We start from the raw sequence: 14616 nt of genomic DNA on the forward strand, positions 1-14616 counted from the left end.
AATGAATCAGCTGAAAGAGAAATTCACACAGCCTCCCCCAAAATAAAATACTTAGAAATCAATCTAACAAAAGAGGTGAAGGATCTCTACAGTGAAAACTACAGAACACCAAGGAAATTGAGGAAGACCTTAGAAGATGGAAAGATGTCCCATGTTCTTGGACAGGCAGAATTAACATTGTCAAAATGGCCGTACTACTAAAAACACTATATAGATTTAAGGCAATTTTCATTAAAATTCCAATGACATTCTTCATAGAAACAGAAAAAGCAGTCATGAAATTCATTTGGAAAAATAAGAGGTGCAGAAGAGCCAGAGCAATCCCTTTTGAGAAAGCAGGATACATCACAATACCAGATCTTAAATTATAGTACAGGGTTAGAGTAAGGAAAACAACATGGTATTCGCACCAAAAAAGACCTGAAGACCAACAGAACAGAAGAGAAGAAACAGAGACAGACCCACATACATACAGTTACCTCATAGTAGACAAGGGTGCCATAAACAGACATTGAAGAAAACACAGCGTCTTCAACAAATGGTACTGGGAAAACTGGAAATCCATATGTAATAGAATAAAAGTTAAACCATATCTCTCACCCTGCACAAAAATCAACTCTTCAACGGACCAAAGACCTAGAAGTTAAACCAGAAACCCTGCACTTACTAGAAGAAAAGGTAGGACCAACACTTCAACTTCAGGCACTGAGTTCCTGAACAAAACTCCTGAAGCACAAAAAATAAAATAAAAAAATCAATAAATGGTATGGCATCAAACTAAAAAGCTTTTTTTTTTTTTTTCAGTCTTCAGCAAACACAACATCCTTGTTTGTATGTGGTGCTGAGGGTCGAACCCGGGCTGCACACATGCCAGGCGAACGCGCTCCCACCTGAGCCACATCCCCAACCCCTAAAAAGCTTCCTTATAGCAAAAGAAATAATCAAGGGGCTGAGTTGTAGCTTAGTGGTAGAGTGCTTGTCTAGCATGTATGACACACTGGGTTGGATCCTCAGCACTACATAAAAATAAAATAAAATAAAATAAAGGTTTTTCACATATTATAACTAAAAAAACTTTAAAAAAGAAATAATCAAGAGCATGAAGAGAGAACTACAGAATGGGAGAAAAATCTTTGCCACCTGCAATTTAGATAGGGTGAACAAAGAACTCAAAAAGCTTAATACCAAAAAAATCAAACAATTGAATCAATAAATGGACAAAGAAACTGAATAGACCCATCACAGAAGAAGAAATACAATTGGACAACAAATATATAAAAAAATGTTCTACATCTCTAGCAATTAGAGAAATGCAAATTAAACCTGCACTGAGATTTCATCTCACTCCAATAAGAATGGCAATTATCAAGAAAACAAGTAAGAACAAATGTTGGTGAGGATATGGGGAAAAAAGAACACTCATACATTGCTGGTGGGACTGCACATTGGTGCAATCCCACTGGAAAGTAGTATGGAGATTCCTCCAAAAAAAAAAAAAAATTAGTACTGGAACCACCATTTGACCCAGTTATTCTATTCCTTGGTATATATCCAAAGAATTTTAAATCAGCAAACTTCAGTGACAGAGCCACATTAATGTTCATAGTAGCTCAATTCACAACAGCTAAGCTATAGAACCAACCTAGATGTTCTTCAATAGATGAATGAATAAACTGTGATTATGTGCAAAATGGAATATTATTTAGCTATAAAGAAGAATGATTTTATGAAATTTGCTAGTATATGGATAGATCTGGACAATATCATGCTAACTGAAATAAACCAATCTCAAAAAAAAAAAAACAAAGGTCAAATGTTTTGCTGATATGTAGAAGCTAAACTGCAATAAAGTGTGTGTGGGGGGAGAAGAGACGTTTGTCTATTCAGTAGAATAGACAAAGGAGAATGAATGGGAGAGGGGATAGGAATAGGAAAGACAATCAAATAAATCCAACATAATTTTTCTATGTACATATATTAACATATCTAAGTGAATCCCACCATTGTGCCCACCTATAAGAATGGGGTTCCAATTAGAATAAGATATATCCCATGCTTGTATAATTTTATCAAAATGGATTCTGTCATGTATAACTAAGAAGAAACAACAAAATAAAAAAATGTGGTATGTACACACCACACACACATAAACAACATCTGTGCACACACTAAGTCTCAAGATATCACCTCTTTTATTTATTTATTTTTTGTTGTTGGTTCATTCTTTCTTTCTTCTTTTCCCCCTAGTACTGGGGCTTGAATCTACCATTGAGCTAGATTCCCCATCCTTTTTATTTTTTATTTTTAAAATATTTTTTAGTTGTAAATGGATCTTTTTATTTATTTATTTACATGCCGTGCAGAGGATAGAACCCAGGGCCTCATATTTGCCTGGCAAGTCCTCTACCACTGAGCCACAACTCCAGCCCTTATTTTTTATTTTAAGATAGGGCCTTGATAAATTGCCAAGACTGGCCCCAAAGCAATCCTTCTGCTTCAGTTTCCCAAGTAGCTGGGATTACAGGCCCATGTTACCATGCCTAGCTCTTTTATAAAAATTTTAAGCCTGTACAATTGTTTTAAATAATTCACATGTATTTACTTGAATAAAAACTAAATTTAGGAGCTAGGTATGGTGGCACATGGGGTAATCCCAGTGAATGGGGAGGGTGAGGTAGGAGGACCACAAGTTCCAGGTCAGGCTTGGAATTTAGGTAGGCCCTGCCTCAAAATAAAAAGGACTGGGATGTAACCCAGTGGTAGAATGATTGCCTAGCATGTGTGAGTCCCTGGGCTCATTCTACAATACCTCCTTCTCTTCTCCTATTCTCCACCCTCACAAAGAAAACCAGTAAATGATAAAGTTGTGAAAAGATTATTCAGCATAATTTTTTGTTAAAATTTAAAACAAAATTTGGTATTCTATATGTAGTTATTAGAGCCAAAAGCATAAAAACAAGAACAGTAGTGATATATATCAACTTGAGCACAGCAAGCCTCTGGAGAAGAAGGAAAGGGTAGAGCTTTAGTTATGTTTAATTTTAGTGTCTTTATAAATCCAAGTTTATGGGCTGGAGTTGTGGCTCAGCTGTAAAGCACTTGCCTAGTATGTTCAAGGTGCTGGTTTCAATCCTCAGCACCACGTATAAATAAATAAGTAAATAAAATAAAAATATTTAAAAAATAAATAAATCCAAGTTTATGTGGCAAAATGCTGTGTGTGTGTGTGTGTGTGTGTGTATATACATATATATATATATATATATATATATATTTTTTTTTTAATGTGGTGCTGTGGATCAAACCCAGTGCCTCACACATGCTAGTCAAGCGCTGTACCACTGAGCTACAATGCCAGCCCTGGAAAAATGCCTTTTTAATTAATTATTATTATTATTATTATTATTATTATTTTTGTGTGTGTGTGTGTGCCAGGGATTGAATCCAGAGGTGCTTAACCACTGAGCCACACATCCCAGCCCTTTTTATTTATTTTGAGCCGGGGTCTCTTTAAATTGCTTAGGGCCTTAATATGTTCTGAGGCTGTCATGGAATATGCAATTCTCCTGCCTCAGCCTCCTGAGTTGCTGGGATTACAGGGGAGCACCACTGCCCCAGGCTTAAATTAAAAAAAAAATATATTTATTTATTTATTTTTAGGTGAAGATGGATACAACACAATGCCTTTATTTTTATGTGATGCTGAGAATGGAACCTCCTTCCACTAGTGCTAGGCGAGCACTCTACCGCTGAGCCACAATCCCAGCCCCTAAATTATTATTTTTTGCACTGCTGGGGATCAATCCAGGGCGTTGGGATATTAGGCAAGCCTCTACCACTAAGATACAGGCCTGTCCTTAATTTTAATTTTTAAAATTAATTAATTAGTTAATTTTTGCTGTACTGGGGATTGAACCCAGGGGCACTTTACCACTGAACTCCATCCCCTGTCTTTTTAATTTCTCAGTCTCAAACTTGCCATCCTCCTGCCTCAGCCTCCCTTGTTGCTGAGATTAAAGGATTTTACTGGCTTTAATTTTTATTTGTTGATGTGTCTGGCTGACATCTAGGGCCTCCGCTCTATCACTGAGCTGCATCCTCAGCCCTTGCAAAATGTTTTGATGTCTGTTTATTTATTATTATTGTTATATTTTTGGTACTGACGATTTAACCCAGGGAACTTTACTGAGCTACATCCCCAGCCCTTTTTTTTATTTTTTATTTTGAGACAGGGACTCAGCTCAGAGGCTAGTATCGAATTTTGGTTCTTCCTGCCTCAGCCTCCCCCAATCACTGACATTACAGCCACCAAGCCGGGCTGATATCTATTTAATTGTGACAGAGATGTGTATTTTTGTACTCTTTTGCATGTCTCTAATCCTTCCTAATTTACAAAACTCAGACACACAGTCAGGGCTCCCAAGGTCATTTTTTTTTTAAAGAGAGAGAGAATTTTTTAATATTTATTTTTTAGTTTTCGGTTGACACAACATCTTTATTTTATTTTTATGTGGTGCTGAGGATCGAACCCAGTGCCCCGCGCATGCCAGGCGAGTGCGTTACCGCTTGAGCCACATCCCCAGCCCCCCATGGTCATTTTTTTTTAATATTTATTTTTTTAGTTATAGGTGGGCACAATATCTTTATTTTATATTTATATGGTGTTGAGGATTGAACCCAGTGCCTCATGCATGCTAGGCAAGCGCTCTACCTCTGAGCCAGGACCACATCCCCCCCCTCCCCTGCCCCCCGCAAGGTCATTTTTATGCACATCAACATTTATGAGAGCAGTTTCTGTACTGAAGAAGGGGAAATCAGCTGAGGCCTCTGGGCTGGTTTTTAAAAGTGGGGTTGGCATGCTGCAGAAGCTGGGGTTTGGAGAGGCCATAGGGTCACTTGGGAAAGAGCCTGGGAAATGGGCCAGGGCTGCGGATGGAAAGGGTTGCACCAGGCTGGAGGGTGTTTGTGCAAAAGTGAGATCCAGGTTGGGGAAGATTTGGTGGTGGGGTGGCTCCTGCTCCAAGGCGGCCTTCCAGGGAAACACGGAGGGAAGAGGGCACAGGAGGAGGACCGGCGGTAGACATTAGGCCCCGCGCTGATTCAGCGCGCCCCCAACGAGAGGGTTGAGGAAAAGGCTCATTCAAGGTTGTTAGGTCGCCCAAGTTTCACCCGTGAAGTTAAATCAGGGTCGCCCGAGGAGGGTGGGGTACTGACAAAACTCTTCTAAACGAGGCACGTCAATCCAAGGGCCATCCCTGAGGCTGGGGAGTGGCAGCGGAGTGGTCCCCAGCGGCTGCCGCACACCGGCTCCCTTCTGCTCCGCTCTCCGGAGGCTGCGGGTCCCGAGCCAGGCTCCAGAGCGCCCGCGAGGCCCTCGGTCCGCCCGCGCAGGGCCGGGCTGCCGGCGCGCGGCCCGGCCGGAGGCGGGAGGCAGGCGGGCGGCGGGAGGCCGGGCGCGCCGAGGGCAGGGCGGGGCGGGGCCCGGCGCGGGGCGGGCCTCAGTGCGCTCGCAGCGGCTCGCTGGCTCCGGGGCCGCGGCGGCTCCTCTGCCGGGTCGCGCCGGACGACGGGCTTCGGGCGGCGGCTTGGGCGGCCTGCGGACGGACGGGTGGGTCGAGACGCAGGCCCGCGCCTGCCGTCTCGCCTCCTGCCAGCGCGGGGCCCGCGCCATGGCCGCCTCGCCGGGCTCGGGCAGCGCCAACCCGCGGAAGTTCAGTGAGAAGATCGCGTTGCACACGCAGCGGCAGGCCGAGGAGACGCGGGCCTTCGAGCAGCTCATGACCGACCTCACCCTGTCGCGGGTGAGGCCCCGGCGGCGCAGCAAAGCGGGCGCGGGCGGGACCCGCGCGGCGGGTGAGAGGTCGAGAGGCTGAGACGACTGCGGGGCCGCGCGGGGGCCGCGCCGGGGCGGCCGCGGCCTCGGCGCTACCCAGCCTTCCGACACCCGCTTGCCATTTGCCATCTCCGAGGAGGTGGGAGGGTCGCCCGGCTGGGTGCGGGGGTCGGAGAAGGGGCCGGCTCCGCGGAGGCCGGCGGCGGTGTGAGGACTGCCTGAACCGGAGGGTGACCTGGAGCGCCGAGAGGAAATCGCAAAAGGCGCGGAGGCCGGACGGAGCCGGGGCAGTGGGGCTTCTCACTGCTTGGTCACCCACCACAGCCAGCCCTCCTGGACTGTGGCGTGGAAGGCCGCGGGGCCCAAGGGTCCCACACGCTCCATCAGAGGAGCTTGGTGCACACAGCAGTAAATCCAGGGCCCACCCCGTGGTGGCGTGGGGTCTTGGTACCACGATGTGAGTCTGTCGAGTTTGTGACTTTCCTCCTTTGCTTTGAAGGTATTTTATTAGATCCAGTTTGCTTTGTTCAGCACTAGATATTTAGTGTGGACTGACAAGGTGCACAGAGTGGCTGATGAATGACAGGCACCCAGAGGAATAAGTAAGGCTCTAGCAAGGACTAACACCTGGCAAGGTTAGATGACCGGATTGCAGCAGAGGAAGATGGAGAGCCAACAGGAGTGCCAGCGCGACTCGCAGAAGAGGGTCAGCATGGGCGGTGCAGGCCTTGAGGATCCTGAGTGCTGACCTTGAAGGACCACAGGGAGGATGTGTAGATGCTGAGGGCGGGGGGTGAAGTGGGGAGTCCAAAGCAGAACTGCCAGCAGAGTTGCAAACTGGTGGTCTCCTGCTCTCTTGGCTGAAGAGTTACTTTTTTTTGGTCAGCGTAGCGTTTGGGAAAACTTTGAATTTGTTGCCAGATTTTTTTTCATTGGGAGATTTCCACATAAAATCTAAATTTACTTATTTATTTCTATTAAAGTTTGGAAGAGCTGATAACACTAATCCTGAATTCTCCTGTGACAGTACCCTGCTGGGTGGTGGTTTTTTCTCTCAAATGGAGCATGAACCCTAGTTTTGTTATAATTCACAACATTCCCTGTTTCAGTCCCCCAAGCAGGTCCCCCATGCTGAGGCCATTTATCATATTTATTATAGTGTTTTAGTGAAGTTAAGAGGAAAGTAAAATATTTTCTGTACTTACGTTTCTATCACACTGAAAAAAATAATAATGTATATCTCTAGCTTCTATCTATCTATGGATAGAGAAGGCCCAGTATTTCAAGAAATTTTTTTCTTATGCCCTGATCAGCTTCATTCATTATGGTTTCTGGTATCCATAGGCATTTACATTTGTGACCTTGGTTAGATTGGGGGATGTGTTTGACAAACTTGGAGCAGATTGAAAAAACTGGGTAGATTAAGACTGAAGTCTGTGCTGTTATGTGTTATATAGATATTTATATTGTTTATGTACAAATACATGCAATGTGCATGTCTGAAACCAATCTCCCACCCAATTCATAAATCCCCTCTCATCGGTGAGGTCATGAGTAATATATAGACTTTCCTTTTTTTTTTTTATTTTTGCAGAACTAGGGATTGAACCAGGCCCTCACACATACGCTAGGCAAACACTCTACCTAGAGATACATCCCTATCGTTTTTTTAGTTTTATTTTGAGACTGGGTCTCACTGAGTTGCCCAGATGGGCCTCAAACTTATGATCCTCCTGTCTCTGCCTCCCTAGTAACTGGGTGGGAGTATAGTATGTATCCATGAGCCTGGTTCAGACTCTTGTTTTTTAGTACTAGGGATTGAACCCAGGGGCCCTTTACCACTGAACTACATCTCCAGCCCTTTTTTGTTTTTTGAGAAATGATTTCACTAAGTTGCTTAGATTCCTGCTAAATTGCTGAGGCTGGCCTCAAACTGGCAAGCCTCCTGCTTTAGCCTCCCAATTTCCTGAAATTACAGGCATGTATCATGGTGCCTGGCCTGGCTCAAACTCCTAAAGGCAAAATTTTTTTCCACAGATCCTCAGTGTTAACTTAAATTAGTTTGATTATATTACTCCTGTATGTTCAAGCATAAACTTATATATAAAATTCTTTGCTTATAGCTGTGAGCATCCATAAACCAAAATATGTGTGTACAAAATAAGTTCAAAGTTACAAATGCAGTAAATCCAAATTAACATTAATGTGACGAAAGCTACTTTGCTATACTGAATTGAAGCTATCAGTGTGAATATTGTGAATTTAGCACTCGAAAATAACTATGACCCATGTGATAATTCAGTCACTACTTTATTCTAATTATGATGCTACTTTGCCCTTTGTTCAGTACAGAGAGTCATTTACATGTTAATTCTTCTTGTTTTTTTTCGATCACCAATGCAGGAAAAATACTAGTAGTTGAATCCATTATATTCATAAACATGCAAATGATTACATTGAATTTGCCTACTAATTTTTGCTGATTTAAAAATTTTTAAGGGTTATTTTCATAAAGAAATCACAAAACTGAAATACTTCTTATAGAAAACTCAGGTCCCCAAGCATGTATCTGTAACATCCAAAACTCCAAAGATGCTAACTAGAAAAGAATCTATCTAGTTCATAAATTGGTTGGCAATATCCTGACTTTCTATTATTAACCCATGTCAGGCACAGTAATCAGGGGGATAGCATCACTAATTGATCTAAATACTCTAATTTCTACTCTGAGCTTGTGTTGGACTTCAAGTTTGTCTTCTTATAATCATAGCCGATCCCTTCAGAGTTGGTCTTAAATCCTGTTCTCCAAGTAGGTGGGATGAACTAGATTATTATTATTTTTTCTATTCTAGCTTTAGAGGTTCAGCCTTATCAGGATATATTGGGAGATTTTTGAGAAGGGAGTGGTAGGAGGATTCGTTCCAAGATGGTACTTGGGATGGGAAGGAAGTGGAGGCAGGTATGTCAGGGGAAAGACTATTTATCGTGTTGTTCATTCATTAATGTATTTATTTGTTAGCATTTGAGTAATAATTATGTAGTTAATGTGTGTGTGTGTGTGTGTGTGTGTGTGTGTGTGTGTGTGTGTAGGGGGTAAAGACATGGTGCTTCCCTTTAAAGATCTTATTAGTTTGTTCAACAAATACTGAGTCCCTAGTATGTTCCAGAGATTATAATGGTCATTGGGGATATATATTTTAGGATCTAGTGGGGAAGACATTTAACAAAAAAGGCCACATTTTGACAAATGATACACAAATGGAAGTAGATAGAACTCTGGGCTTGTATGGTATGGGAGTCCTCACCTCTTCTGATGGTCTGAAGGATCAGAGGGCATGGGGAAGGCATTCAAAGGTGTATGTGTTAAGGGAGGGAGTGTTGCAGGCACAGAGAATGGAGGTTCATCAGGGGAATGAGGAGGGTGATTTCAGATGGGACTGGAGACTTCTCAGGGATCAGATTGTAGAAATGGGATTTGGGAGTTGATCCTAAGGACAATGGGAGGTCATTGAAGAGGTGAAACAAGGGAGATTTACATTTTCAAAAGATCCTTCTAACTCCACAATGGTGGCTAGAATCAAGGAAGAGGTAGCTGCAGAGAAACTACCATATTTATCTAGGAGATGTGTTGGTAGCATCCACTAAGGTAGTAGTGATGAGAAGGTAGAGAGGGGAACAGATTGATGCTTAGGAAGTACGAAGGACCAGATGTGGTGAACGAATGGGAGAAGTAAGAAAGGAGGGTTCAAGAGTGATTCCTAGCCTTAGGCATAAGCCATTTCAGGGTGTCCTTCATTAAGCGGACACTGGCAGCAGGGTTGGTCTGTGAGGGGATATTGAGTTTGTGGTGCCTGAGAGGCCAGTAAGTGGAGATGGTTCAGCAGGCAGTTGTTTAACTGGTCCTGGGGTTCAGGAGGGAAGGCTGGGTTAACCATACAAATTTGGGGATCTTTGGTGTGTAGCCACAGGAGATTCAGATGCCTAGGAAGAATTTGTAAAACAGATATTGCTGCATCTTATTTTTGGCTTTCTCATGTATTCTTATTTTTATTCTCTTTAGCCCCAAATGTGGATTTTTGTTGTTGTTGTTTTTGTGTTGTGTTTTTTTTTTTTTTATTAGGACCAGCAATGAATATTGGGATTTTACATTAAAATCTAGACTCTGGCTTCTTTTGACAAATGAGATCATTTAATGACACACCCCACATTTCTACATGGCAGCAATTGCTGGGAGCTAAATATTGGCTGCCCCTTTAGATAGGGCATGTATCTGGTCTTCAGTTTGCCACAGTTCCTGCCACTCCCTATGATATTCCTCATGATTCCAGACTTCTTTCCTTGCTTATCTTTTCTACTTGGCAACTGTAGGCATTTGAATTTGTTTCCTTCCTATGAAGTAAAACATAGAAGAGGACCTAGGAGAAACCCAAGGAGCCCCACCATTTAAAGGGGAAGTAGAGGAGGAAGAGCCAGCAAAGAAGACTGAAGGACAACCATAGAGGCAGGGGTGGGGAACACCAGAAGGATTATTGTGAAGAAGAGAGAAGTGGGCCAGCTGAGCCCAGTGCTGCTGACTTGAACTGACATGAGGAGGATATGTCTTTTGGTCTAGTCATGTGGAGGTCACTGGTAACTTTGGTGAGAGCCACAGCATTTACAGGATGCTTGGTAGAAAGTTCATTGTGAGGCTCTGAGGATTGGAGAAAATGGAGACAGGTTGGAAACTGTTCAAGAAGTTTGGCTGTGAAAGGCAGCTTGTGTTGAAAAAACTACAGGATAAACTCAGCACGTCAACATGGAATGTTAATTTGGTTTGAATATTTGGGAAACATCATCATCATCATTATCATTACCATTGTTGTTGTTGTTGTCGTTGTCATCATCATCATTATTTTGTGGTTCTGGGAATGGAACCCAGAGCCTTTCTGCCAATGAGTCACACCTCCAGCCCTTTTTATTTTATTTTGAGACAAGGTCTCCCTAAATTGCCCAGATTGGCCTTGAATTTGGGATGCTCCTGCCTTACCTCCCAAGTCACTGGGATTACGGGTGTTGGCTAACATGTCTAGCTGGAAAAACCATTATTTTTATATTAAAGTAAATAAACCATAAAAATATTATAGAATAGTGAGGCCTCTGAGAGAAAAATGGACAGAGAAGACTAGAAAGATTAGGTTTGGGCTAAATATGAGTGCTGTTCTTTGGTGGGCACTGGGCTAATCCCTTTGTGTTATCTCCTGTAGTCCTGAGAATGACCCTCTAGTCTGTATTGAGAATTTCCTTCATTTTGTGGAGGAGTATGTAGAGATTTGGAGAGGTTACATGGCCGGTAAATGGCAGAGCTAGGGTTTGAATCTGCCTGTCATGTTGAATGCCAGTATACTCAAAAATGTCCCCCACAAGGACATTCAGTTGTTTCAGCAGCATTTGTTGAAAAGTCTTTTCTGTCCCTATTGAGTTGCTGTGGCACTTTGGTAAAAGATCAGTTGGCCATATATGTGAGAGTCTATTTTTGTACTCTCTTCTGTTTCATTGGTATATAGATCTCTCTTTTTGATAATAGCACACTCTCTGGATTGCTTATGTAACTTTATAGTAAGTCTTGAAATCAGTTTGTCCTCCAGTTTAGTTCTTTTTAAAAATTGCTTTGGTTATTTTAGTTAGATCATTTGCACATCTATAATTTTAGAATGATCTCGTCAATTTCAATAAAAAAGATTTGCTTTTTGTTGTTGTTTGATCTTGGTGCTGGATATTGAACTCAGGGCCTCAAGCATGCTAAGCATGTGCTCTACCACTGGGTTCTACCCCTAGCCCTCTTGCTGGGATTTTGACTGGAATTGTGTTGCTATTGTGAGACTTTTCTTTTTTTAAAAAATATTTATTTATTTTTGGTTAGACACAATACCTTTATTTTGTTTATTTAAATTTATTTTTTAGAAGTAGTTGGACACAATACCTTTATTTTATTTATTTATTTTTGTGTGGTGCTGAGGATTGAACTCAGGGCCTCAAAATATGCTAGATGAAAGCTCTACTGCTGAGCCACAACCTCAGCCCTATTGTGAGACTTTTCTAAAAAGGAATTTGGGAGGCATCGGTCTCATTTCATATAGGTATTTAAAGAAATTCCGCTGAAGTATGTGACCATAGGTTCCTAACTCAAGTTATAAGCTGAGGTCTGTAAGGAAAATGAGTAGAGGGGCCAGCAATGAGATGATAAATGGTAGATTATCCTGGGTCATAATGGAGGAATAATAGAGTATGCCTTGGATTTGGGCAAACAGGAGAACCCAAGCCTTGTCTGAGCCACCTGATACTTTGGGGCTCTATCTAGTGTTACCATGCAAGCATATAGGTTCAGTGTTTTTGAACTTTCAGTCAAGAGAAGTTGGAAGTCTAGATTTTTATGCAGTCTTCTACTTTTTAAAAATTGAAATTTAAAACATTGAGTGGGTTAACATCTTGTGGCTCAAGCAGAACTCTGTCTAGGCTGTCAGTCTGTGACCTCTATCTTAGGCTAATCATTTTTCAGTCTTCATTTTCAATCATCTGTGAATATGAAGATGTTGAATACAGAATCAAATTTCTTTAGCTCAATGATTCTAAATTTCAAAAGAGGAAAATATAAATATAACTCAAAGTTTTTAGTGGTAGCTGATAATGGTTTGAGAAGTTGTCCAGGGCTTTACATATCATGTTATTTATTTATTTATTTATGTATTTATTTTGGTACCAGGTATTGAAGCCAGGGTGCTTAGCCACTGAGCCACATCTCAAGCCCTTTTTAATTTTTTTTTTTTTTTTTTTTTTTTTAGAGACAGGGTTTCACTGGGTTGCTTAGGGCCGTGCTAAGTTGCTTAGGCTGGCTTTGAATTCATGATCCTCCTGCCTCAGCCTCCTGAGCTGTTGGGATTATAGGTGTGCACCATTGTGCCTGGCTATGTTTTTTCTCTCTTAATTCTTTATGAAGGAGGCACCAGAATAATTTGGCTAACCACATTAAAGCTCTAGGTTACAAGGTCAGGTATTTAGATTCCAAATTCAGTGTTCTTTATACTATAGGGCAACAGTCTCTGAAGGTTCTGGAAATAGGCCCCTTGAGAGGGAGAGCAGGAATGGGGCACTGTGAGAGGGCCTTGAGCTCAGTTGAAGGCAGGTCCTTAACTGGAGTTAGAATTTAGCTTGGTTGAAGCATTGAGGTTTTGGGGTAAGGGTTGAAGCTTTTGTGAGAACTTTCTGAGGGCAGGAACTTTGGCATATGATCATTTTAGTAAGCCAGTGCCTGCATTCTACTTACTGACACACAGTTAAAGTTTTTATACAAGTGAATAAATGGATTGATCGATCCTTTGAAGAAGGAATCAAAGGCTTTAGATCAAGGTGTTTAAGAGTTTTGTTTGGAGAATTTCAAGGATGGATGGAGTCAAATTTTCTGGTAAGTGCTTTTAGAATGTTAAGATTGAAGGCTGAGAGACTTATAACTCAGCTCACAGGTGTAAAAAGCTTGCCATATCCTCTTTCTCATATTTGACTCTGAGATCTGGATTTTTGATTAATATATTATAACTATCTCCCTCTGGCGTATGTTGGAGAAATCAGATACTATGGGTATAAGGAAGTTAAAGATACCAAAGAATTTTATATGCTTTTAAGATTTCCAAACAGGTACATATCGAAATATGGAATGATAAAATGTCTGAGATTTCATTTCTTTCTTTTTTTTTTCTGCTGGGGATTGAACACACAGGCACTTTACCACTGAGCTATATCCCCAGTCCCCCCCTTTTTTTTTTAAGAGAGAGAGAGAGAGAGAGAGAATTTTTAATATCTATTTTTTAGTTTTCGGCAGACACAACGTCTTTGTTTGTATGTGGTGCTGAGGATCGAACCCAGGCCACTCACATGCCAAGCGAGCGTGCTACCGCTTGAGCCACATCCCCAGCCCCCCCAGTCCTTTTTATTTTTAATTTTGAGAAAGGCTCTCACTAAGTTGTTGAGGCTGACCTCAAACTTAAATCCTCCTGCCTCAGCCTCCTGAGTTGCTGGAATTACATGTGTGTCCCACCACGATAGCTATCTGGGATTTCTTTCAGTGGGTAATAGAAGGGGTAAAGAAGAAATAAGATTGAACCTAACTTGATAATCATTGAAGCTTTAAGATGGACAGGTGGGGTTTCATTGTATTCATCTCTATTTTGTATGTATTTGAAATTTTTCATGATAAATATTTTTAAAAATCAGAGAGCTTTATAGGCTCAGCAGTACATTTAGTTCACTGGCCTTTTTGTGAGTCTGTAAGTAGTGAAGTTGCTGAGAGAAATGGGAGAAAGGAAAAGAATATGGCCGAAATAGGAATGTGAGCTTTGAGTGAGGTAACTGTGGCTTGACCTTGAGCAAGTCACTGAACTTCTTTGAGTCTGGGACCCCAGGTCAGTAAAAAGCAGAGTAATGTACTCTCCCTTGCATGGTTTTAGGGAAGGTTAGGGACGAGTGGGCAAAGCATCTGAGGACCCATCCATCCTAGGAGCTCAGATCTGGTAGTTTTTATTATTATTAACAAACTGTAATGAAAGAGTCAAAATCTGCCTCAGGCTCTCATCTATGACCTCTTTCTTCCTATATGAATTGTAAGTACCAAGGGTTATATAACCACAGAGCTAATTTATTACTTTAGAAATAGAATTTATAAGACCAGACTGGACTACTTTGGGGTTTTTAAGAATTGTAATTAGTTTACTGCCTTTTGAAAAGAGATATAAGAAAGAACTTACAGAAGAAAG

The 14616-nt window shown here is 41.7% G+C and overlaps 1 protein-coding gene across 1 annotated transcript in view; it reads left to right on the forward strand.

The window, feature by feature from the left end:
• The first annotated feature begins 5556 nt into the window (after positions 1 to 5556).
• Crtc3 (CREB regulated transcription coactivator 3) overlaps positions 5557 to 14616 on the forward strand; it is a 109634-nt gene continuing 100574 nt past the window's right edge. The window contains exon 1 of the mRNA XM_026388171.2: positions 5557 to 5801. Within this exon, the coding sequence (XP_026243956.2) occupies positions 5670 to 5801 (132 nt within the window). The 5' untranslated portion in view covers positions 5557 to 5669. The remainder of the gene's footprint in view (positions 5802 to 14616) is intronic.

Source organism: Urocitellus parryii, chromosome 6 (assembly GCF_045843805.1).
Source record: "Urocitellus parryii isolate mUroPar1 chromosome 6, mUroPar1.hap1, whole genome shotgun sequence".
Lineage (NCBI taxonomy): Eukaryota > Metazoa > Chordata > Mammalia > Rodentia > Sciuridae > Urocitellus > Urocitellus parryii.